The sequence below is a fragment of the Gossypium hirsutum genome, chromosome D05, assembly GCF_007990345.1.
Source record: "Gossypium hirsutum isolate 1008001.06 chromosome D05, Gossypium_hirsutum_v2.1, whole genome shotgun sequence".
Classification (NCBI taxonomy): Eukaryota; Viridiplantae; Streptophyta; class Magnoliopsida; order Malvales; family Malvaceae; genus Gossypium; species Gossypium hirsutum.
In genome coordinates this window covers 24,869,165-24,894,453 of record NC_053441.1, presented here as the reverse complement: position 1 = coordinate 24,894,453, position 25,289 = coordinate 24,869,165, and the positions used below count along the sequence as shown (strand labels likewise).

At 29.6% G+C, this 25,289-nt stretch overlaps 3 protein-coding genes across 4 annotated transcripts; all 3 read right to left on the bottom strand.

Moving 5' to 3' along the window:
* Nucleotides 1-9,411: 9,411 nt before the first annotated feature.
* On the bottom strand, nt 9,412-10,212 carry LOC107895627 (protein FD). The gene is made up of 4 exons (XM_016820878.1): nt 10,038-10,212; nt 9,729-9,979; nt 9,569-9,646; nt 9,412-9,480 (listed from the first exon to the last, which is right to left on the bottom strand). The coding sequence occupies exons 1-4, from the start codon at nt 10,210-10,212 to the stop codon at nt 9,412-9,414; spliced, it is 573 nt and encodes a 190-aa protein (XP_016676367.1).
* Nucleotides 10,213-15,127: 4,915 nt separating this feature from the next.
* On the bottom strand, nt 15,128-16,762 carry LOC107897044 (expansin-A11). Its single transcript, XM_016822383.2, has 3 exons — nt 16,305-16,762; nt 15,875-16,196; nt 15,128-15,789 (listed from the first exon to the last, which is right to left on the bottom strand). Exons 1-3 carry the CDS (start codon nt 16,441-16,443, stop codon nt 15,483-15,485), a joined length of 768 nt encoding a protein of 255 aa, XP_016677872.1. The 5' UTR covers nt 16,444-16,762; the 3' UTR covers nt 15,128-15,482.
* Nucleotides 16,763-17,195: 433 nt separating this feature from the next.
* On the bottom strand, nt 17,196-18,958 carry LOC121217881 (probable 26S proteasome non-ATPase regulatory subunit 3). Of its 2 annotated transcripts, XM_041094434.1 has the most exons (5): nt 18,324-18,958; nt 18,094-18,224; nt 17,881-17,935; nt 17,656-17,746; nt 17,196-17,565 (listed from the first exon to the last, which is right to left on the bottom strand). In XM_041094434.1, exons 1-4 carry the CDS (start codon nt 18,456-18,458, stop codon nt 17,669-17,671), a joined length of 399 nt encoding a protein of 132 aa, XP_040950368.1. In that variant the 5' UTR covers nt 18,459-18,958; the 3' UTR covers nt 17,196-17,565; nt 17,656-17,668. The 2 variants fall into 2 exon arrangements, with proteins under 2 accessions (XP_040950368.1, XP_040950367.1); XM_041094433.1 differs by having other exon boundaries at nt 17,201-17,565; nt 18,094-18,948.
* Between the last annotated feature and the right edge of the window lie 6,331 nt (nt 18,959-25,289).

Genomic DNA, 25,289 nt, shown 5'->3' with positions numbered 1-25,289 from the left:
ATTTATTGTTCTTAATCTCTAAGCAAAAGCTACACTTCAAAAAGCAATAATTAAATATATTTAAAAATCTTATGTTATTATTATGTCACATTTATATATAAATATGTATAAGTTATATAAATTAGAAATCCTATCACATGTATATGCGTGTGGGAACCACATATTTAAAACACAAAAGTGTGTTTAAAAATAACAAATAACAAATAATGAAATGTAAGGTTTGGAACTAATAATAATAACACATGCAATATGTAAAATAAAAAATAACTAAACTTGTAAGTAAAAGAAAATTGAAATAGGTAAATACATTATATTTAGACTATTAAATGCGCTCCAATTGTTTATCATGGTATTGTTATTTTTTCTATAGCACGTTAAAACGTTATCAAGTTAGTGAAAAAATTTAATATTAAATTTTTATTTAAAAAAATTAAATATCGAGTTTAACTTGTGACACCAACGCAACCAGTGACATTATCTATATACACAAATTTTGTGAAAGAAAACATTTTATGTTAAAAGTTTTTTTTTTAAGTTTACTCAAGAATTAATGTTGGTGCAGTGGTAAAAAAATTTGTTGGATAATCCATTAAACATGTGTTTAATCCCTAGACATGTTAATTTTAGTTCTTTTACTTAAAAACCAAATTAAAATATGAAAAGACAAAAAAAACCATCAAAATAATAATATTAGTCATTTAATAAAAGTGTATATTAGTCATTTTCTAGTCGAGTTAGTGACTTGGTTAACCCGTGACACCAACTCAATTAGGGGTTTTATTAATAGTATAGATTATATTACATTATGTCACACTCATGATGTGAGTAAAAGAAAACATTTTATGTAATTTTTTTAAAAAAATATTCAACAATGATAATAGGTGAAGTGGTAAAAAATTGTATATAGAATTTATTAAACATGTGTTCAATTATTAGATATGTGATTTTTAGTTGTTTTGTAACACTCCTTACATGACCCAATTGTCGGATTCGAACTATAGGGTGCCTCATTCGTTGTCGGAGCAACTATAAACATTTAACATTCAAGTCAAGGCATAATACATGCAAACATAAGTATTTCAAACAATAGACATGATATATAATCTTTTCGGGGTCTTATACAAACCTACATACACTTTAAAGTTGGCCCAAGATCTAGTAAGGGCCAATTTGAAAAAGTTTCAAAATTTTGGGTCGACGTCGCGACAAGATACAGACATAGCCTCGTTGTGATGATGAGATTTCTCATCACACCGTAACCTAAAGCCTAGAGCTCATCGTGACGACCATCACTTGACGTCGTGAAGTAGACTCTGTTTTTGGTACTAATTAGGCCATTTGGTATCTATTTCATGGTTACCTTAAAATTCATTCATTAGGTGCACAATGCACAATTTTACCTGCACAAAGTTACTTTAATTTCATACCCAAACATGTCTAAATAATCACATTCATCACCAATTCAACTTATAACATCTACATGGCCTTTAAACATATCATTCCTTTATCAAAGTATACATATCAACCATTAACCACTTACCATCTTCATCATTATCAACTCACATTCAATATTGCCATTTCAAATGTCATAATCACAACTCAAACCATGTACTAAAAACATATCATCTCAACAAGCATTATTATTAGGCAAAGTCATACATGAAATAGATTTTAAGTTATGCTATTATTCAAAGTTAACCGAATACAAAACACCTATATAGTAACACCCATCATTTGACCGGGTCGCCGAGCTTGAGCTACAGGATGCTACTACTATTACCAGAGCAGTCCCATACAATACATAGTTCAAAATTCATTTAAATACTAAGTTCCCATAAAAGATCCATGCATAATATGATTTATCATTAAAATCGAGTCTCACTCGAGCTTACAAAAGCTCTTAATTCGACCCAGGATTGAAGAAGAATCAAATTGCAAAGTTTAAAAAGTATAGGGCCAACGTCATGATGAGGCTTTCTCACGTCAGGACGTCACCAAACAGTATGTCACGTCACAACGTAGGATGACGACCACTTGACGTCAGGACGTCACAAGCAGTTGGCTGACGTTGTGATGGGGAACCTATTTTTGGCAAAATTTTGGCCCTTTGATATCTATTTTGTGTCAAACCAAAGCAATAGCCTATTTGGTGCATAAATGCACACTTGAACTTGTACAAAAGCATTCTAAAACATATACCAAGGCATCCATATAACCATTCTCAAGATTATTCATGTAACAACCCACCTTACACAATCTCGGTATATGATTATTGTTTAAAATGTTTTGGTGAATTAAGTGTAGAGATGAGTAAGTAAAGTGTTTGTTTTGATTAAGTATATAATTTTTTTGTATGCACTATTTGTAAGCTTTTAGCTTGGTGAAGATCTATGGTTTGTCAGACTATTCCGTTAAGTGTACGCCCCCAAGATGCTTTGGTAAACTCACTTGGTAACGTACTTAGTAAGTGTGTAGGAGACCATTCAAAGGCATAGGAACTCAAAGTTGGTCGTTATGTTGCAGCACAAGGAATTTGATGTCACGACATAGGGAGCATATTGTTATACTGCTTTGGGTGTCGTGACATAGCCAAGGGATGTCGCGACACACCCCTAAAGCTACCCCTGAACCATGCATACTGCCTTTGATGTCACAACACAGAGATTAGGGTGTCACGATATTAGTCCTATATGGGAAGCACTTATGAAATAGGGGCATTTTGGTCTATACAATAGAAATTAAAACACGGGAACATCAGCTGACTTAGGGTTGAGGATGAAAACAACCCTAATTCTATAAATATGCTCTTAAAACACTCTTTTAGAGACAATTTTTACATTCTAGGTTTTTCTTTTAAGCTTTAGGTTTATTTTAGTTCTTTTCTATTCCGTGTTCATCAGAGAACGTGAGTTGTAACTGTGATCAAACTAGTGTAGATTCTGCTATTCAATTAATACAATTTAGGATTCTCTTAAACCTTTCTCTTGATTTATTATTTATTCTTACATTTATTATCAAGATTATTGTGTTCATGAGATCCATAAGGAACTAATCCTTTTATGGTGGATTATGAGTGGATGTGTGATTTATTAATTGCTATGTAGGGTATTCTTAATGGATCAACTGTTTGGGAGAGGAAGAACTTAAACCTTAGGCTTGACAACCTTAATAAGTCATTTAGGTAGAAATTAACCCAAAATTGGTATGGCCTATCCGCGAACACATTAGGCCTGAACCAATCTGGACTAATCCTTTCTTACATTTATTATCAAGATTATTGTGTTCATGAGATCCATAAGGAACTAATCCTTTTATGGTGGATTATGAGTGGATGTGTGATTTATTAATTGTTATGTAGGGTTTTCTTAATGGATCAACTGTTTGGGAGAGGAAGAACTTAAACCTTAGGCTTGACAACCCTAATAAGTCATTTAGGTAGAAATTAACCCAAAATTGGTATGGCCTATCCGCGAACACATTAGGCCTGAACCAATCTGGACTGTGAGGTCAAGATATAAGTAGTTCTTACCGACTCATTAGTTTAGTGGAAGATTGAAAGACCCTGCTAGGGTAATGACTAATTATTGAGTAGAAACCTAAACTAGGAATTAATTATGATTACCAAAGCGAGCTAATCACCCATACTTAGATTTGATTAAGTTAGAATTCATATTTCCGAAATTCACTTTCTTTTTGTTTTTTTTTATTTCATTATTTATAAAAACCCCAAAAAATTCTTTTATGTTTTATCGTACTATAATTTATTTAAAATAATAATTACTTTTGTTTGCGTTTAGGTTTACATTAATTTATTACTCACCTTTCTTTGGTACGATCCTCGAAGTACTTACCTGCTTAGTTGTAACTATATTACAACTTGACCTTTATATTTCCAGACACCGCCTCAATTACATATCTTTTAGGTGTAGTATTCACACTCTAGATATTGGTATGTCCGGAGGGGGTCAATAAGTATACCAAATGAACTTATCAGACCAAAACGACCATAAGTGCAATGTTTGGGACTAATCCGTAATTTTTTTCCTCGATTAACTTCCAGTTGATTCAAATCTTGATCTATACGATAATGCATTTCAATTTATTAGTTCTAAAATCTTTATACCATCTTATTTCATGCATATGACAATTTAATTTTCATTTTAAAAAATTTCCTAAAGTTTTGTATCTTATTCAATTTAGTCTCTAAAATCGAAATTGTTATAACTTTTAAATTTGAGCTTCGATTTTAAAACTAATCTCAATTCCATCCTTCTACAGCCCTATATTAACAATAATTACAATAATTTCATACTAATTTGAAAATATTCACGCTTTAGTCCCTAAGTTCAAATCTAACAAATTTCACTTGACAAATTAGTCTTTTTTTTCATTTCTAAGCTTAAAATCTATCAATTTAGTACCAAAAGCTTCAATATTCAACAATGATAACTTTTAAAAACTTTAACAGATTTACGATCTAATCCTCGGGTTAGCTAAATCAAGCTCTCGAGATTTTAAAAACATAAAATTTACAAGAAACAGGCTAAAATCGGCTTACCAAATGAAGTACTAGAACGATGAAGAAGAGAGGAAAAAAGATGATAAAAATGGTCATTTACCTTTTTGTTTTTTGTTTTAATATCCTTTAACTTTAATTTAACATTATTAATAACACATAATTTACAAATTAACATGCATTAATCGTCCATGCTATTCCAAATTGGCTTAATTTCCATTTTAAGCCTTGTCCAAATACTAAATAAGCCTTTTAGCTATTAAAAATGTATAACGATTCACTTTTATGGATTTTACAATTTAGTCCTTGTACCTTAATTACTAACCATTCAATAAAATTATTGAACTAAAAATTAATAAAATACTATAATAGACTCGTAAATATTAATTAATTGTATTTACGGGCTTGTTCATCAAAAAATAGGGTTTTGAAACCACCATTTTTGGTACCACCAAAAAATGGGTTATTACTTATATACATGCCACAAAATCGAGCTTAAAATGATTGAAAGACTACCGAATCAGTAATAGGATAGTATAAGCTTCTCGATGATCCATTTGACATGTTCCGTAAGTTGGCAATCTATAGGGAAAAGGAAAATAACGGGGTAAGCATATCAAATGCTTAGTAAGTTCATAGGCATTAAACAACAACTTACCTCAATTTACAATTTAATACGATAAGCTACTAACTTAACAAGTGTGCCTAAACATGGCAACCACATATCAATAAGGTGAGTTCAATATATAACCTTACCATATAGTAATTCAAATATATTACATTCAAGTTCACTTATAATCAACATTTCAATGCCATTCATATAATTAGTCAGCATTTAATCAATTTGATATCAAATTCATATCTTTTTCCGAATCGAATCGATTGATTCGTCAGGTTCTCATATCAGTCCTCTGGACTTGTATATCTGGCTTGCATAATCCTTCGTATGCTATCTAAATTCATAAATTATAACTCTTCTTTTAAGCATTATTTCTCAATATCAATTCAATTGATACACCATAATCAACTTTACATTTTATATCCCTATTCACTTGACTTAAACTCGAACGGATACAAGGATCCAACCAACACACCAAATTTGGCACCCAGTGCCTCGCCAGAAAGTCTAAAGTATCAAGATTGCACCCAACACTCGTTAGTATAACAAAGGTAAAAGGTGTGTGCAACATTCATCGAGACATAGTCGAAACAACCCATACTCCATCTATTTTATGGCCAATCAACTATATCTGACTCTGCCTGAACAATTAATAGGGTAATCAACAATAAATTCATTAAACATCTCAAATTTCAATTCATGATATTCAATTTATCAATTATTTATGATTTAGTTCATATATCACCTTTTGTATCAAATTGCAAATAATTCAAATTACTGTCAAACATACACAAATTCATATTCAAATATATAACAGTTCAAATACAATCATACCATATGAAATTACATTGTCAAAACAACAAACAACTGAATCTTTAAGGACTAATAAGAAATTTTTACTTTTTCCCCAATTATCCATTGTTTGGTTTAATTTCTGACCTAAATCATAATTTTGTTCAATTTATCAATTCCAAATAGTTTATAATATTCTATTTTGTGCATGTATGAGTTCAATTTTATTTTTTGGATGCCCCTAAAGTTTTTTTATTTTATTCAGTTTAGTCCCTAAACCTGAATTTGCAATATCTTTCAATTTTGAGCTTTGATTTTAAAATTGATCTCAATTACATCCTATTAGGACCCTTTAATATCTATAATTATAGAAATTTTATATCAATTTCAAAATCTATACACTTTAGTCCCTATGTTCAAAACTAACAATTTTCACTTTACAAACTAGTCCTTTTTCACTTCTAAGCTTAAAACCTAACAATTTAGTACCAATTTATTCAAGCATTCATCAATGGAAACTTTTAAGTATTTTAAAAATTTTTAAAATTGGAACATGAGTTAGCTAAATCAAGCTCCAATGACTTCAAAAATATAAAATTATAAGTAAAAATATTAAATTTAACATACCAATTTAAGGATCGAATACTTGAAGTTTTCTTAGGGTTTTTTTTTATTTCTCACGAAAATGTGGAAGAAAATGAGAGAAATTGTCATCTTTTTCTTTATTTTATCTTTTATACTAAGTTTAGTAATTAATTAATCCTAATTAGTTTAATTAAATGTAATTAAATTAATTTTAATCATAATTAACAAATTTGATGGGTTCCAAATAATATCCACCACTGTTTGGCCATATATTAAATATCCAATTTCTTAATTGGTCCTTCGATTAATTAAAAATCCATAGCAATTTACTTTTACAACTTTTACAATTTAGTCATTATACCTTAATTAACTATCAATTTGAAAAAAAATGAAGGGACCAAATTTTAATAGACTTTAATCCTAACCTCGTAAATATTAAATTATTAAAAATTATGAACTTGAACATCAAAATTGGAGTTCCAAAACCACAGTTTCCAGCACCACTAGAAATTAGATTGTTACATGTTTTATTTAAATATTATATAAAAGTATGAAGACAAACATATCATAATAATATTAGTTATCATTAAAAAATGTATATTAGTTTTTTCAACTAAGTTGGCACTTGATTAACCCATTACTAACTCAGTTAAAGATTTTATAATAAGTATAGATATATTGCATTTAACCTTAATATTGGGCTAGAGGTTAGGTAAACACAAGTTGAGCCAACTTTGCTATTGGCTTCTTGGACAATCTCGGGGCTTTGAGATCATATCCAACATAAAATGATCAATGCCCATTAAGAAATCCTTATAAAGTTGAGCTTTTTTAGAATCGAATTTAAATGTCGGATGCATAAAAATCTCAAATGCTTGAAATGTACGACATGTTATGAAAAAAAGAAAAAAGGTCATTGCCCAATAAGCCATTGCAACTTCTTTCTCAGCCAATACAGAAGAGTTATCGTTGATTAGCCACGCAACAAGTATATTTCACCCCTATTATCAACCTCACTTTTGCCCTAACCTTAACCCCAATCAAAATCCAAATCCAACACCAACTGACCACTTTACGCATTGACATTGCCTTTCACCTCGGGTTACACATTATTCCTTTACACCATTTATTCCTAAATTGTCCTCCATATTCTTAAAATCTTGATTCTGTTGCTCCTTTTGCTTCTTCTTATGGTCTTTTATTTTTATTCGCAACAACTCCAGCAACAACAACACTAACTTGATGGTTGTGCAACTTGCCATATATTTTGACATACATTTAACCCAAAGAACCTTGTTTTAATTATTACTCACCTTGAGGATTGAGCTAACGATTTTATGGATCAGATCACGTTGAATATCACTCATGCAATGACTCTTTTTTGAAAACTTGATGTGTGATTGTGTTACCTTAAATGAAGAAATCTCATTTTCATAAAACTGTAATCCTTAAAGATCTTTGAATATTTTGTACCATATAAAAGTCTTATTTATGCACAATTCCAAGTAGTTCACATTAACACTACTGTAAGAATTGCAAGCAATATAATGATTTTGTAAGATAGAGAGAACACTTATTTTTGTTAATTGTTAGGAACTTGGTGCAATTTTCTTGTTGAATTTGTAAGCAGTCTTAGTGGTGAGATTGATATTAATTAGTTGATTCATAGGATTAGGGTTGTAACTTGTTAAGTGAGTTAAATTTAAATCACTTGGATTACCTCTGAGCAAGTTTTGCAAATGTAAGGGAGATATTAAATATGTATAGGAGTAATGAGTTCAACTTAAATAACATATAGATAATAGACTACTTTCTGAACCAACTCCAAAAAAAAAAAAAACTTTCAAGCAAGATAACTAATTCTAATTTGCGATCTCTGTTTTTACTCTTCAATGTCCATCTTTAATTTTACCTTTTCAATTGTTTATCCAATTACAATTTAACTAATTATGTGATAGTGCACTAATCAAGTTATACTTTTTGTTGCCCTATTAATCTAAAAATGCCCTTCATCTTTTTCATTGGGTCATTTTAAATTCTGTACCAATTTCTTTAAGATATTGATTTCCACCATTTGTGGAATTTAATCTTATTTTTCATTTTTAAGAAAAAAATTCCAAAGGATCTTATGAGTGGAATCTGACACTAACATCCTGGTCAAGAAAATGAAAAAAAAATTAATTTTTTGACATAAGGACTTAATTGACTTTTCAATTTTACAAAAAAAAAATATTTTAATCATTCATTTAATTTTTCGAATCTTTTAGCTTTTAAACTTTCTTTCTTTCTTTCTTTTTTGTCATACCACTTAAAATAGATAGAAAAAAATTAAAAATCTTTAAAAATATATAAAAAATATATTTTAAATATTTTAAAATTTTAAAAAAATTAATTAAATGCTATATCAGTAAAGTAAAGAAAAATTAATTTTTTCAATTTTTTTAAGATGATTTAATAGAGAATGCAAGTCAAATGGTTAAAAAGAAAAACTAATATATGTATATATATATTTTATTGTTGGAGATGCCTAATTGTTTTCATCTTTCTTCTTTGTTCATATCCAAATACTTAGGAGCTCGTTAATCCAACTTCTACAAAAATAAGGTCTGGTGTTATTCTCTATAACGATAGTGTGATGACAGTAAAATAAAATAGTTTTTAAAATCGAACCCCCTAACCTCGTCATCATTGGTAGATGATAAAGCAAAATATAAAAACAAAAAGACAAAGATTCATAGGGACCAAAAATACCAACCATTGTGGCATAGCCTATCGGTTCTGCGACTAGGGATCCTAAAACACCACCCTTACCTTTTCTGTCCACTTTTTTTTTTCTTTACAACCACTTGAGACATGCAGGGATTGATGTTAAAAGAAGAAATGACTAACTTCTTTCTTCTCAAAATGGAGTTGTTAAGGATCTGCTTAACCTATTCTTTTTTGGAAGCTGATTTATAGCCGCCATCACCTGCAAAACAATGGATGCAGAGGCATCCAATATAAACCATCAAGTCACCAATTCATCATCTCCTCTTTTAGAACAACAAAACTGATACCTTCTTTTGATGTTTTCTAAGCTTGGCATTTTCTTCCTTTAAGTGAGCAACTTCACGTTCCAACTCCTTTTTGTAAGCCTGTGGCACTCAAAATATCACAAGAAATTTCAAAAAAAGATTATACGAACGGATATTAGGCATGTTAATTTGCGATACTTACCTGTTTTCTTGCTCTAGACTGAGCAGCTGATTCTCTGTTCTTCATCATTAGCTTAAGCCGGAGATCATCGGGATTTTCATTATTTCCTTGAGCCCTTTTCCTGCAAAAGGAAAGGAAAACCCTTGCAGATGAACCGAAACCTTGAAAAGTAGAGTTATGAGCAGCACCAAGCGATGAGGGTGCAATAGCGGTACGGTTGTTGACTGCAGGGTTGGATCTCAAAGGGTCAGACCCAATATTCAAGCGCAATACTGTGGCAGGAGTGAGTGATAGAGAGTGAAGAAAGGTGGGTTCTTCATTGGAGAGTACACCCGAGGATGTTGTTGGAGGTATATTGTTGAAGGGTGTGGCCAAAAAAGTCTTGCAAGATCATGCTAGGGAAAGCAGGGTTAGTGGCTGCGGTGGAGATGAGGGTGCCATGTTTGCCTTGAAGACTGATACCATTCAGAGAAGATAGGCTAATATCTTTCCCGACTTCCTCCATGGATTTCCTTGCTGAAAAGGAAAGCTTGGGATTATTGTTGATGGTGGTGAAGAGCGTGCCGGGGAAGAGAATGTGGAGTCTGTGTAGCCGCTGTTGCAGCTATTATTGGCCTCATGATTCACACAGAGAAAGGGAGAAGATGGGGAAAAAAATCTAAGTGAATCAATGTCGTATCTTAGAGGGCTACGGTTTGATGCTTAAAATGTACGTTGTAGTATCAGAATGATCTTTACAACTATTAAAACTAGATTATATGACAATGAGCTCTCAGTCCAGTGGGAAAGGCAGAAGTTGCTAAATTGATATCAGGATAGTGGCCAACTGATACAAGATCTTTGGCTTTGGTTTCGTAGGGCTTGGTGGGGAATGCTCTTTATATTATTTTTGCTGTTGCTCTCTCTCTCTTGATAAAGCTGGTCTTTCGAGTGGGGTGAGAACGATACGGGGTCGGTTTAGTGTAAGCTCCTTATAAATAATAAATTTAAGGCAAAAATTTTAAAATTATACATTTAATGTGTAATTTTATACTTAAACTTTAATTTGGTACAATTATACATGTGAAAATTTGGTTGTGGTTCAATTATATATATGAAACTTTAATTTTGATTCAATTATACACTTTTAATGAAATAAATACATCAATTATTTTATATATTTGACAAATATAATTATTTTTTATGCAATATATAAACATAAAATATTGTTATATCAATAATTGTGTTAATAATTTGCAAGAATTGGATCAAATTAATTAAAATTTTATGTATAAAATTACACAAATTCAAAGTTCATGAATTGGATCAAATTAAAATTTTATGTATAAAATTACCCAAATTCAAAGTTAATGTATAGAATAGCATATTAGACTGAAATTCATGGATGGTTTTGAGATCTATCCCTAAATTTAACTGATTAACTTCCAAGTATAACCAAACCGATGAATTAACATAAACTTAATTGAACCGATTTAAAATGAGTAGATTCCATCCGTTAAATCGAGTAATTGATTTTCATTTTATTATAAGTTTTTAAAATTTAATATAAATATGGATAGGGTTTGTAAATTTTGTTAGACTTGTAAGTTTTGTTAGACTTGTAAGTTGTGGTTTATTGGTCGAATGTTTACCTTCCTTAAAATTAGCATAGGTTATAGTTGTATAAAAAAAATACATGTAAGTTTCGTTTTATTGATGTATTCTTTTCCCTGCATCTCTTTAAAAATTATGTATATGATGGGATTTGAAAACATGTCAATTGGGTTAGCAAAATCATAAAATTACCACTCAACCAAAATTTTTGTTTTAATATTTTTATACATTTTAATTTTATTCTACATTCTTTATTATCTCCATCAGTTGTATATATATTAATAACTGGTTTTTCATCTTGTGCGATTCACGAATTGATTTTATGTTTATAAATTAAAATATATTTAATAATTTAAATTTTTTTAAATAAATAAAGTTTTAAATGAAATTTTTATTTAATTAAAGCACAATAAAAATATATTTAATCTATATACATGTTTAATTAACAACTCACCATGTGTTTTAATTTTTATCATATTTTACCCATTTTTTAAATATTTATGTAAACTTTTATAAAATTTGAAAAATTAAACAATTTATTTGCATGTTAAATCTTTTTAAATTTTATTTTTTATTTTTAAAAATAATTATGTAATTTTATAAAAGAATGACGTTAGAAATTTAAATTGAAAAAAACACTTGTTTAAATTTGTTTATTATTGAAAACTTTATTAAAAGAAAGCCATATTTAAAACTTTGATATCTTTCATTTTTAGAGTTATTTTAATATAGTTTTTATAACATTTTAGGAGGTAATTTTAGCATTTAAATTATTTTTTAGTGTATTTTATAGTTTTTGTGATTAATTATGTTTTGTTTGATTTTTATCATTTTTAGAGTTAATTCGAATCTACGTGTTATTTTCCTCCCTACATTGTAGGTTTTGAATGAACAGTGGAAGACTTGGAATATAGAGTAAAAAGTAGTGAAGGGAAATCTTCTGCTCTACCGGATTTCAGTGTGGTGGAACACAATCTTCAATTTAGAATTTTCAAACAGCAAGTAATCCGCGTTGCCTCAATTTTGTATCTGTTAGAGTGGAACGATAAAACCAAAATAAGGAGTGACATGATTTAAGAGGAAAATTGAGGGAAAAGTAAAGAATGAACTTGGAGACTAAGAAACAATTCTCTCACACTAAGGAAAACTTCAAACTTGCAAAGACGAGAAGAATAAGAGATATGAAGCACTCGACGTAAGTTTGATAATTATTTTTCTCAATATATTATTTCTTTTTACTTTCTCTCAATGCAAGTTTGTTTTGAATTTCTTCTTGTAAAGTTTTCTCAACTTAACATGAACTAAACCCTAATTTTCCTGAAATGATGATGGATCCTATTTTTAGTTAATTAATTATTTTCTCTTCCATTGTTTCAATTTTTATTAATTATTTATTTAGTCTGCGCGTATTTAATCTGCTTGTCTGGTCACCAAGTTGTATTCATTTGATAATTCTGATTTGTCTTATAAGAGAAAATTAAGGTTTAAATCTAGATAGATAGATTAAAATTAACTTTAGTAGCGTTGACGAATGAGTTAATTTGCTGCCAGAATAGGAATATACATGATGCCCTAATTTGATCTTAGTTTAATTTAATAGTAGTTAAAATTTACTTTATTAGATTAGATAAAATTGAATAGCTGGTATTTAGCAGCTCAGAATTTGGTTCTTGTGGGAACAATATTTTTATATCACTTTATTACTTGATTCGACACGTACAGTTATGTAACAAATTTTCACACATCAAATTTAATTTAAAATGAGACTCACTTTAAATATAATTAAAAATTGAAGTATTTTGAAACTGAAAGTTTCCATTTTGCTTTCGTGCCGCCTTATTTAATAACATATATATGATTTTTTTTAAAAAGATCCTGTAAATATATTTGATTGACAAGTTAAAAGACATACAAAATTAGTAATAGTTAATCGATAATGATATATAGTATTAATTGCAGTTTTGTGCCATTTATATATCGTGATTATCACATGATATTTAATATCCGTGTTAAACCCTCAAACAACCACAAATTTTCGATCATATTTTTAGTTATGAATGTAAAATTTCTATTTGATTGAAATTGTTGGGTTTTTGATTATATAATTTTTATCGAAGAGCCGAAACTGAGTCCAGAAGATTAAAATTCTTGTTTGGCCCAAACAACTCAAATCCAAATTACAGAGTTTATTTATTATTTCTGAAATAGATTTTGTAAAATATGTGATTTACACATTGCCAGTGTTGCCACGCCCCGATTGATAATTATTAATTATTTTTAATAATTTAAATGTACATTTGATATATAGACTTAAAAGAATAATCTATGAATATATAACTTAAATGTTTTAGGGTTTATTGTATAATATATTAATCATTTTTGTAGTTTTAAAAGTTTAAGTATACTAATAAAATAAAATGATAAATTTAAAATATAAACAACAAGATAAACAAATATTAGATATCATCTTTTAAATAAAATGGTTAAATATAAAATTAATACTCAAACTTGTCTATTTCTTCCAGATTGATATTTATAATTTTTTTTGTTTCAAATTGGCACTCGAATTTTTTTTCCATTAACTAAATTGGTACTTAAGTTTAACGCCATTAAGTCCAGGACATGTGGTAAAATAAAATTGTAACACGTGGCTTAAATGATGTTATGATGATGTCATAATCTAAAAATTAAATTTTTTTTTTAACTTTTCTACCCCAATTTTTTGCTGTGTAATTAATTTCATTTCTTGTTTCTCTCTCAACCCAAGTTGCTGCCTTCGTCGCTGCAAGCAGTTGGCCTCCTTTTCGATCTGAAAATGGCATCGGGGTGTAGCTCTTCATTCACTCATTCAATAGAAGGTGAAATCTAATTTAAGCCATTGCACAAAAAAATTCCCAAAAAAAAAAAAGAGAGAAAAGGGAGACCAAAGATCCTTATAATCCCAAAGAGCTAATTTGAAAAGTAGAGTTGCCATCAGCAAAAGAAAGGATTGTATTAAAAACCAGAGAGTTTACAACCATGGAGGAGGCGGTCCCAGTGAACTAAAACGGCATAGTATTAGAAAAAAAAAAAAGGAAGTAAGGAAGTATACTATTGTGAAAGAAGGCAATAAAGGAAATGATAAGATTTGTAATGTTTAGAAGGTAAAAAAAATGGGGAGAAAAGTTAAAAGAAAAAAAATTAATTTTTTTTAGATTATGACATTATCATGATGCTATTTAAGTCACGTGTCACAATTTTATTTTGTCACTTATTTTGAACTTAGTAATATTAGACTCAGGTATTAATTTAGTTGACGGAGATAAAAATTCGAGTACCAATCTGAGATAAAAAAAATTCATAAATACTAATTTTTGAAAAATGAATAAATTCGATTATTAATTTTATATTTAATGAATAAACAAATAAAATTTATCTCACCTCTATCGTTAAAGAGAACCTCGTTTAAGCGAAGGAAATGTTTTAGCAAGAGTAGGACGAGACTTGCCTCCAAATTTATTTTAAAAACATTTTAATTAGACTTTTCTATTTATCTATTTTGTATTAAACCTACTAAAATTTTTAATTAAATCTCTCAAAATATTTGAAGGGTGCTTTGGAAATCACAGTTGCATAGGAACTTTGACCAACTTGGAAAAGAGATTAAGTGGATCAAAATAATCTATTTATGAAATTCATGTCAAGTTAATAACGCCAAAACCTGTCTCTGTCACAGTCTTCGTCTCTTCAAGTCAAGGAAACTGATCTTGTGTTCATCTTCTTGAAAGCCAATTTTCTTTCGGAAAAACTGCGAAAGGCGATAAGCTAATCTCTACAACACAACAGGATTGTCGGTTCCGATGATTCATTTCATTTGTAAGAAATGGTAGAATTACAGAAGTAACATCTCCAGTGACAACCATATAAAATTTGTAAAAACAAAATTTACATTAATTTGCAGGAGCAGCTGCAACGTACGCTTACATTGCATTGCACTTCTTATTCACAATCGATTATGATCTTTAAATAGTTCCAAACATGGTGGTATCGAAAACACAAAACAATAAAGTAATTTAGCCGCCATGCGGATTTCAACCATCTCTGCCCATAAAATCCCAAGAAATGTATGGCGGGCAGCTTTAGGGAATAATAAGCTCGCCTCTGCCCACAAACTGAACCCAAAATCCTCAACTCTCGAGCATTTTAGAATTGTTGGTTGCTGGTGTAAGTCCTGCCGAAACCCCAGTCTGATGGCACAACGTCAAGGAACTGTCGAGTAACTCCATCAGTAGTGGTGACTTTGAAAGACAATGATTGACCATTGAGATAGGCATTGGATTGCCAGTTAGCTCCCCAGTTCCTCGACATTGCCATCCACCCAGTTTTAGAGCCCTTGATGGACACAGACTGGATCGATCCTGCTCCACCCACATTGCTAATCAAAACAAGCTCGAAATAGTCTCTCCCATTGATAGTGAACCTTACTCCACCAGGCTTATTGCATGGAACCCTGTATTGTAAGAAGTAGGAACCCCAAAACAGCATATTAGATATAATGTAAACGAGGGAAAAAATGTTATTGAGATGATATATACCTCTGGAACAAAACGGGCACAATTCCGCCTCTGTAGATACCGATCTTTTCCCAGGCAGGTTGAGCCATATCAAAGTGCTGGAGTGGAGGGTTGCACCAGCCTCCGGCATTGTTTAGGAGAGCAAAGTTTGGAGGGCAAAAGTTTGTAGCAGTAATGGTCACTGATTTCCCTTTTATGCACCATCTTGGGTCTGTTTGATAATCGCACTTGATGTTGTAGCATTGTCCACATGAAGCTCCATCATCGAACAAGGCGGTACTTAAAGCAGCTGTCATTGTTCCATAGCCAGTCGCATACAAGTTCCCATATCCACAAGCTCCCCCTGTTGTCAATTAAAATAATTCAATATTAAACAATGACGAAATTTGAACAATAAAATGTATTTTTTTTTCCTGGTTTTTGCAAGCAAATCCCAAAGAAAGGGACTAACCCATAGTTCCCGAGGCATCACTGCCTCCGTAAAAGGTGGCATGAGCTTTAGTCCAGCCAGAAGCCGCGTAGGCATTCACGGTCGTAGCAAGATAGTTGAATCCAAGCAAGATTGATAATGCAAAAATGGTTTTGGCCATTTTTATTTGGTAGGTTTAAAAGACAACAAATGGTGGAGAGAACAAGGGGAATGGATGAATGTATTTACAATTTACACCGATTTGCATTGAGTCTTTAAATAAGGGGGCCAAATCGAACTCTCGTATACAACAACCTCATGTGATCCCTGCAAATAGAGTAGAAATGAGAAACGATTGATTTTAAGTATTTAAAATCGGATTATCCCTGCAAAGGCTCAAGAATTGTGAGCATCATTCAATTATTCCCACGTTCTCTCTCACATGCTCTCTCTCTCTCTCTCTCTCTCTCTCTCTTTGCCAACAGAAGAGCGGTGAATGGATCAAAACCCATAATAAGCCCAGTTGTTGTTTTATGGAGTTGTCTGATTTCACAGTTGTTGCGTTGCAATTCGAAGATTAAACGACACCTCCACTTGTTTGTGTTTTGTGTTGATACGATAGTTCAATTAGATCACATGGTCTTACATACAAGCTCACATGGGGCATTCCTTTGACACATATGGAAAACTAATCTTAATGTTTAATCTCGGTTTTTGAGTGTTTGCACATGGTTCGTTTTGACATGTAGATTAGGGGATGAGTTTTTTAATGAACCCCCCGTTTCACTGTTTCTTTCGGCATCTGCCTGGATAGATCATACAGGGAGTTTCATAAGAGTCAAGTTGAAGCCTTTTCAATCACCTGAATCGGCATCTATCTTATTTAATTCTAATTTTAGTATTAAATACTACAAGCCCAGGTTGAATCTGGTGAGACTTCATTTATCCTAAAGTAATTAAAAAAAGGAAAGAAAAGAGAAATATAAGAATACAGCGAGCCCTGAATGATGATAGTGCTTAAATTATATCAACCACAGGACACGGCAGCTTATAAAAGGGCGGTAAAACCGTGCTTGTGAACGATGAAGTACAGTACCATTTCGTACATCTTGGTATTGAACATTATCTGATTGGAATTATTTTAAAAGTAAATGATTATATATATTTTTGGAATGAAGGTATCTTCTATATCCGTTTTATGTTTCGGTAAAATCTGAAGCTCCGAGCTGCAACAGGGGCTTTACGAGCAGGCTGTAGGCTGTAGCAGACTAATCTTCCCTAGGTAGAAGAGATATCGACAAAACTGCAGAACAAAAGATACACCATCAGCCATACCTTGAGTAGACAACTTTCCCATTTTAGGACATTAGATGAACTTCAAATTAGGTCATACCTAATAATATAAACTAAGATATGTGCATGTTCATAATTCGGTTGGTTTGAGTGCGCTTCAAATCGTGGTGCCTTGGACTCAACATCTCAGCCTGATCATGAGGTTAAAATGGAGATAATTACGTAACAACAAGTTTAGAAGTGTTCCCTACAATATGCCAATATATTATGCAGTAGCTCTCATATCTCTTACCCTAAACAACCTCTATATTGATTGATAACAAACCTGACCAAGCACGTCGTGGTGGAGTAAAGCAATACGATGCAAGGCAAGGAGACTGCTGCAAGTAAAAGTGCTAAAAAAGAATTAGAGAAATGGTTAGACACTTATCCAACTTCCTCTTCTCTTTTGAAGTTCCATGCTGACATATATTTACACATGTAAGCACACAAACAGAGCAGGAACCATAGAGGAGACAGTCAGCTATTCATTTCTTACCCAAGAATTTTGGCAAGATCACCAGTGAGTTCATAGCTATACGAGTAATGGAAGAAAAGTCTTGATGCTAGGAGAGTTCTTCTGTTTAGGCTCTTGAGCAGGTTAATACTTGCGGAGGAACAAGCTTTAGCCTGAAAGAAAACGAAGCAAAAGAATCTCTGCAGTTTTAACAAAGTGGACTGGGACCATAAAGGAAAATGAGAATCCAAATTCAGAAAAACGAGTCTGACCTCATTGTATTTTTTACGGTCAATAAGAGAAAGGAGGACAAGCAAATTAGCAGTAAATCTCGAGCTCTGGCAACAAGTGATTTGTTGAAGTCTGAAAAGCAGATGGTGCAGTATCGACTTCCATGTCATCCTCATCTTCCTACAATCATATATTTAATTCAAATTCAGTGCTAGGAACAAAGACTTCCAAGTTGAAACTAGGAAATCTTGTGCAAGGGGGGTGGGGGAGGGGGATGCCAACATGCCACAATATAACGTTCAGAGATCATTATCTTCATTAGAAAATGCTGCTTCCTAATTCTAAAATCATACATCGAAACTAACCTAAAGATGCCCCATAGAATCATTGTTCAATGCCACATCAAAGTTTTACACATCCTGGTTCATTTATTTGAGAAACTGCTACTTTCTGTAGTTTTATATCATAATGTAATACCAATAGCATACAATAGTGAAATACGATTTAGTCTAAAATCACAGTCTGCAATAGCTAAAGAATTCAAGAGCACAAGTATTTCAAACATTTCAATAAAATGACCTTGCAATACTTACGTGTGTTATCCATGTGTATGTGGGTTAGCAAAGTTAACAAATATTAACTTTTCCATTTATTTTGGGGTGATTTCATAAAAAGTGTAAATTTAAAGGCTAAAAAAGTTGAAAAGTTAAATGGATGGCTAAAATGACTTTTTTTATAAAGTTGGAGGGCCAAATAAATCATTATGCCATAATTGTATAAATACAAGGGTTAATATGTATAAGGCATAAATATAAATTTAGCCCCTAATGTTTACTCATTTTGTCATTTTGACCATTATTCTTTTTTTGGGTCATTTTAGCCCATAATCTTTAAAATTTAGTCAATTTGATTGCTTTTGGACAGAATAACTGACTGAATTGTTAAAATTTTAATGACATTGACGTGGCAGGCCATATAACATTTTACGTATACTTCACTACTAACATGGATAATTTTTTTTAAAGTTCTTATGAACTTTTTTGAAATTTGTTGACTTTTTAAGTATTTTTTATTTTTCTTTTTTATGAATTATACATAGACTGCCACGCGAGTGACCACATCAATGTCGTTAACATTTTAATAATTTAGTCAACTTTTCGTCCAAAAGAAAGCAATTTGACTAAAATTTAAAGGTCGAGGGCCAAATAACCCAAAAAAAAAATTAAGGGCCAAAATGATAAAATGAGTAAACATTAGGGGCTAAATTGATCATTATGCATATATGTAAAGGTACTTAAACTTGACAAAATATACTTACTTGATACCTGAACTGTTTTTTTTAACCTAACTGGTACCTAAACTTGGCAATTGTAAACCAACTTGACAACCTCACATTTTGACACGTGGTAGAAAAATTAAAAAAATTATTTTTTTAAATATAATTTTTATTTTTTTTGACGTGTTAATATGTGGAGTTGTCACGTGTCACAATGCTATTGATCGTCAACGTCATGTCAACATATTTTAACGGTGCTAGTCAAGTACCTAAAAAAAGTTCCAACTTAGCTTACGATTGTCAAGCTTAGGTACCAGATAGGTTCAAAAAAAAGTTCAGATACCAAATAGATATAAATTGCCAAATTTAGGTACATTTATATATATTAACCCTAAATACAATACATAAACAATATGGAAGAAACAATTTGTGTACTGGCATTGCAATGTATAAAGAAATCAATATAAATTATTAGTCAAAGTGGTAAGGATAATATTTTAAAAATGTTGGTGACATGAATTTAAATCATACTATGAAATTTTTTTACTAATTTTGTTAAAAATATAAAAAGACGAAAATATCATGTAATAATATAATTTATTTATACCCGAAATAATATACATGGACTGTAAATCCATTTATTTATGTCTCGGTAGATTACAAGTGTAATAATGCGAGGAAAATGCTTATTTATTTCATGTGTATTACGATAGTTAGACATAGAATAAAGAATAAATATTACAATTTAAAACTTGAAATTAGAAATATGATTAAAAACTCTTCTAAAAAATAAGACTTCTTCTAATTAAATAAGAAAAAAATCCTTCTCTTTGCTAAAAATAAGTTTGGGAATAGCTAAAAATTACCAATTAAATTAGTTTATTGCTCACTCATATACTAAAACATGCATAAAAATAATACCATCACCAATCAATCATTAATGTTTGTTTTAATAATCATTTTTAAGTGTTGTTGATTATATTTTATATACCTATCTAAAAATGGTAGTCCCTGTGTTATCCTCACTTATATATAATGGGTCACTTTCTTTTTTTCATTTTTTACATTGTAAATTTTCAATTTTGGTCTCTATGTTACCCTCAATTTTAAGATTATATAGCAATGGTCAAATTTTAATTTTTGGTATATATGCTACACTTAAATTTAAGATTTAATCTTTATACATCAATTTTTTTTATATAATTTGGTACCTCAACTTTTACAATATCCTTGATTAGCCTGGATACTTTATTTGATAAAATGCTGATATAACTTTAAGAGTTGTAAACGCTGTTAAAATAATTTGTTAAATTCAAGTTCATTTTAATGTTTTCTTTTTTGTTACATGGCTACAAGTGAGTAACTTTTTTTTTTATTTCAAAATGTCACACTAATAAATTTAATAATATAATATACCAGTGATAATAATTAAATTTAAATTTTTAAATTAAAAAAAATAAAAAAAATTAAATTCCTAAAAATAAAAATACGAAAATTATTATTTTAATCATTTAATATTTATTCTATAATTTAACCTAAAAATAATTAATACCAGTGCGAAGTATGGTAATAACTAGGATTCTAATTATGATATAGTCCTACATATTCAACCATAGGTCAAATCAAACATGAAATTATTAGACTCAAATAATGTATAAATGATTGATATTCATTAAAGGACACTTGGACTTATAAAAGTTTTCCCCAAATACGTGTAATTTGTAAGGCTTCACTTAGAAATTTTATAGATATGGAAATTTTGAAGTAATTTTGTATATTTATTTTATATTTGAAATTTAAAAATGTACATATCAATGCTACATAGGTATCTTCAAACAGTCAGTTGGTTTAATATTAATTGAATTAATCGAATTGTGTTATCCTTTAATTGTTACTTTAATTGAATTTAAAAAAAAAATTTAACCGAACTAAAATATTTTAGTTAATTCGGTTAACTGAAATATATATATATTTTGTCTTTTAGTTAAAACAAGTATAAAGCATATAAAAAAATACATTGAAATTAATCGAAATATATGTTTTTGTCTTGAAAGTTAACCGAATTAACCGAAATTTCATGTCTTGAAACACTACATAAGTCTTGAAATGAACACATAATATTAATTATTAAGTTTGGTTAATTCAGTTAATTACCCGATTTCGAACCAAATTAACCGATAACTGAAATTCTTAAAACCTATTAACCGACCTCCGATCGAATTAAATTCAGTCACTGATCAATTAACCGAATTTGATCAATTCGGTCGATTAATTTAATTTTAATCAAAGTTTAAACACCCCTAATGCTACATGTGTATATATTAACTTTCATCATATCGCATTTGTATTTTTAGAATATTATAAATTTATGTATAAAATTAATTATTTGTTTTATATATGTTTTGATACCTTCATGTATGTTTGTCATGTTAAAAATACTTTTGCTTGTCATGCTACCGTTCAATTCAATTTTAAGAAGAATATTGTGTGTTTGTGTTATGTCTACATGTATCTCACGTTTTGTATAACATATTGAACCTATCAATTTTTTGTTTTAATAGCAAGAATAAGGATGAAACCTTGAGTTTGATCTCGAATAATTTCATTTCTCTATTCCAATTATTAAAATAATATATATAATTATAGTAAAATACAAGATGACACATATTAAAAACATGTCTGAGAAAATTACGTATTTAAATTATAAAAATGGCATACAATAAATAATGATATGTATGCTTAGAAATTAATTAATAATAATACATGAAATACATATACAATATTAAAATAAAAAAATAGATTAAATTGTGAGTAAAATCAAATTTAAACACGTAAATACATTTTATTAAAAATGCTAAATGCACCACAATCGTTTATCACGATATTGTCATCAATCTTGAATCGGTGTAAGTTAACTTGTGATACCAACTGAATCAACAATATTATCAATATACATATATATAATTTATAGAGGTAATAAAATATGCATAAAAAATTAAAATGTATATATATTATTAAAATAAAGCTCTAAGTTAGTGGTAAAATTATGGTTTTATTATTGTACAAAGTATGGGTTCAAATTCCATTATATGTAAATTTTTAATTGTTTTTATAAAATAGATTAAAGTATCCTCGAATAATATAACTTATTTTAAAAATAGAAGAACATTTTTTGGTAATTTTTTTAACCAAATTAGTGTGTGGTTGATTCGTAACACCAACTCAGTTAGAGGTTTAAATAATAATATAAATTATTATATTTATTTTTATGATTTATATTATTTATTAATTTATTGATGATATCACATGTTGAATGATACTTAGTGAATTTATAGACTATTACTACATTAAATACAAACTGAAATATTAATCAATAATTCTATTATCTATCTATACTAATATCAAGTCTTGGGCTTGTAATTACAAGTTACATCAATCCAGTCATTAAATTGATAAATACAAAAAAGCTTCATGTTTATAAAATAAATATCTATATTAATATAAAATCTTTGATTGAATTAGGTAGATGTTATGAGTTAAGTTATATTAAACTTCTAATAAAGCTAGTATCACGAGTTAATCAAACAACGATTTAGTTGGATAATATTACTAAATTATCATTTCTGTACAATGTAAATTATTATATTGGAAAAATCGATTTAGAAAACAATAAACGTTGCTCATCGAAAGTTTAATTTTTTTCCTTTAATTCTAGCCTTGTGATATATTATAGTAATAAACCCTTAACCGAATTATTACTCATGCTTTGAGCGGTTTAAGATGTTTCTTAGTTTTCTACCAAACGATCTTCTCCACTATCCTTGAACCCCGACTTGTTTTGAGTGTGGGTTCAAACTATACAAACATAATACACAAAATGAAAATTTTGATTAACTATTAGTTGGAAAATTAATTTTTCTCTATGAAAACTGAAAAAAATTTAATCTTAGTAGAAAATAAAATTTATTCTGTAAATAAATTGCAGCAATTTTCTGACAGAGCAACGATGCTTAATTGATGTGTCTGTGTGTTTTAGGTCATCCCACAATTCCTATTTATAAGAAAAAGGTACAAAAGTTTTATTTGAATAAGAGGTAATTAAATAATAATATTTAAATAGAAAATATAAATTCCCAAACTAAGAATACTAGGGGCGGCGGCATGCCCTAATAGATACTAAGGTTTGTCGCCCCTATCACCTAGGATGTGCTTTAGGACCATCTCGTGTGCTAGATACAATTATATGTATTATCTGAAATTTTAACCAACAGATATAATTTAGCCAACTTAATAACTATTTTTTCTACTTCTCAAAATATTATTTATTAATTAATTTACCCAATTAAATTATTTTCTCAACCCAATTCTAATTTCATTAAAGTCATAGCAACTTTACTATATTATAATCTATGATGAAATATATTTAATTATCCAAATCAATAAAATTATGATGACTAATTAATTTAATTATCACTTTGAACTTTGATATTTAATTGCAATCAATTAAATAATAATATGAAGAAATTAATTTAAGTTTTAAGTATCTTTTGTACTTAATGAGAAAATACATTTACTGTGGATAGTGATACATGCAATCTTTTTCTCTTTATTGTCGTTTTCATTCATTCCAAGTTATTGGTTCTACATGCAATTTGTTTTGGGTTATATCAAGCTAGCGGAGGAATCGATTGGACATATATAATTAGAGCTCAAATAATTTGTAGTTAAATTCTGACTTTCCGTCAATTAATTATAATATTATTTAATCATGAAGTCATTCCACTAAAGTATCATGATTGAACTCTCCTTTATTATATATCATTACGAAAGCAACTTAATAAGTGCTTGTCCAATGACCTTATCATGTCATAAGTGTGCTACTTTCATAAGATATCCTTAATCTCTTTGGGTCTAATTTTTCAGTCAATATGATCCTATTTTATCTCATGGCAGCTATTACATCTTCGTTCATAAAAAATGTCAGTTACTAATAAATAGTAATTAAATCATTTGTTCTAGATAAATAACCTGTAGCCACGTTACTTTTTCATTTACCATGTAATGCCAATGAGAGGATATTATTTACTATTTATTGGGTTATGAATTCCATTATTGTAAATGAAACTATTTCATCAACTTTTGGCTTTTTAGTTATTTGAACTGAGGCTTTTAATACAATAATTGAGTCATACACACAGTCAGTCATTTTAAGAATTAAGGCAAGCCATATTATGAAAATTACAAATGAATTAATCCATAAACGGATTTAGGATTAATTCGACTTGGTTCCTATCTAATGTATTGTCAATCTAGATAATCACATCATATCCCTATATTCTATGAATCATCCACTTCGATACTCAAAACAATGTATCTCCCTATCTAGATTTGATAGACGACATAATAACCCTTTAACCGATTTTTTTCAATTTCGATTAATTAGACTATTGACCTTTTAGATTACTTACTAGTACAAATTGTCTTCTCGCATTATGATCCTCCAAATATGTAACTTTACATTAGTTAAATATTAGGTAATTAGTGAGTTGATATTTGCTTATATTTTATTGTGCTTGCAAAAACTGTTGAGGTCAAATACAAACGAATAAATGATATTAATATGAATAATAAAATTTTATTTATATAAATCTATTCGAAAAATTACAATAACAAATGATTAATAAAATACCCTGGCACTAAAGAATTTAAACTTAAATATGATTTTAAACTT

Excerpts from the sequence above, each read along its gene's own strand:
- LOC107897044 (XM_016822383.2), bottom strand. The coding sequence starts at position 16,443 with ATGGCCAAAACCATTTTTGCATTATCAATCTTGCTTGGATTCAACTAT. Across the intron at positions 16,197-16,304 it reads TGATGCCTCGGGAACTATGG|GGGGAGCTTGTGGATATGGG; the intron begins GTTAGTCCCTTT and ends AATTGACAACAG. Across the intron at positions 15,790-15,874 it reads GTGCCCGTTTTGTTCCAGAG|GGTTCCATGCAATAAGCCTG; the intron begins GTATATATCATC and ends CTTACAATACAG.
- LOC121217881 (XM_041094433.1), bottom strand. The coding sequence starts at position 18,458 with ATGAGGATGACATGGAAGTCGATACTGCACCATCTGCTTTTCAGACTT. Across the intron at positions 17,936-18,093 it reads GATCTTGCCAAAATTCTTGG|CAGTCTCCTTGCCTTGCATC; the intron begins GTAAGAAATGAA and ends TTTTACTTGCAG. Across the intron at positions 17,747-17,880 it reads ACCACGACGTGCTTGGTCAG|GCTGAGATGTTGAGTCCAAG; the intron begins GTTTGTTATCAA and ends CCTCATGATCAG.
- LOC107895627 (XM_016820878.1), bottom strand. The coding sequence starts at position 10,212 with ATGGAGGAAGTCGGGAAAGATATTAGCCTATCTTCTCTGAATGGTATC. Across the intron at positions 9,980-10,037 it reads CTCCAACAACATCCTCGGGT|TATTGCGCTTGAATATTGGG; the intron begins GTACTCTCCAAT and ends CTCCTGCCACAG. Across the intron at positions 9,481-9,568 it reads TTAGAAAACATCAAAAGAAG|GTGATGGCGGCTATAAATCA; the intron begins GTATCAGTTTTG and ends ATTGTTTTGCAG.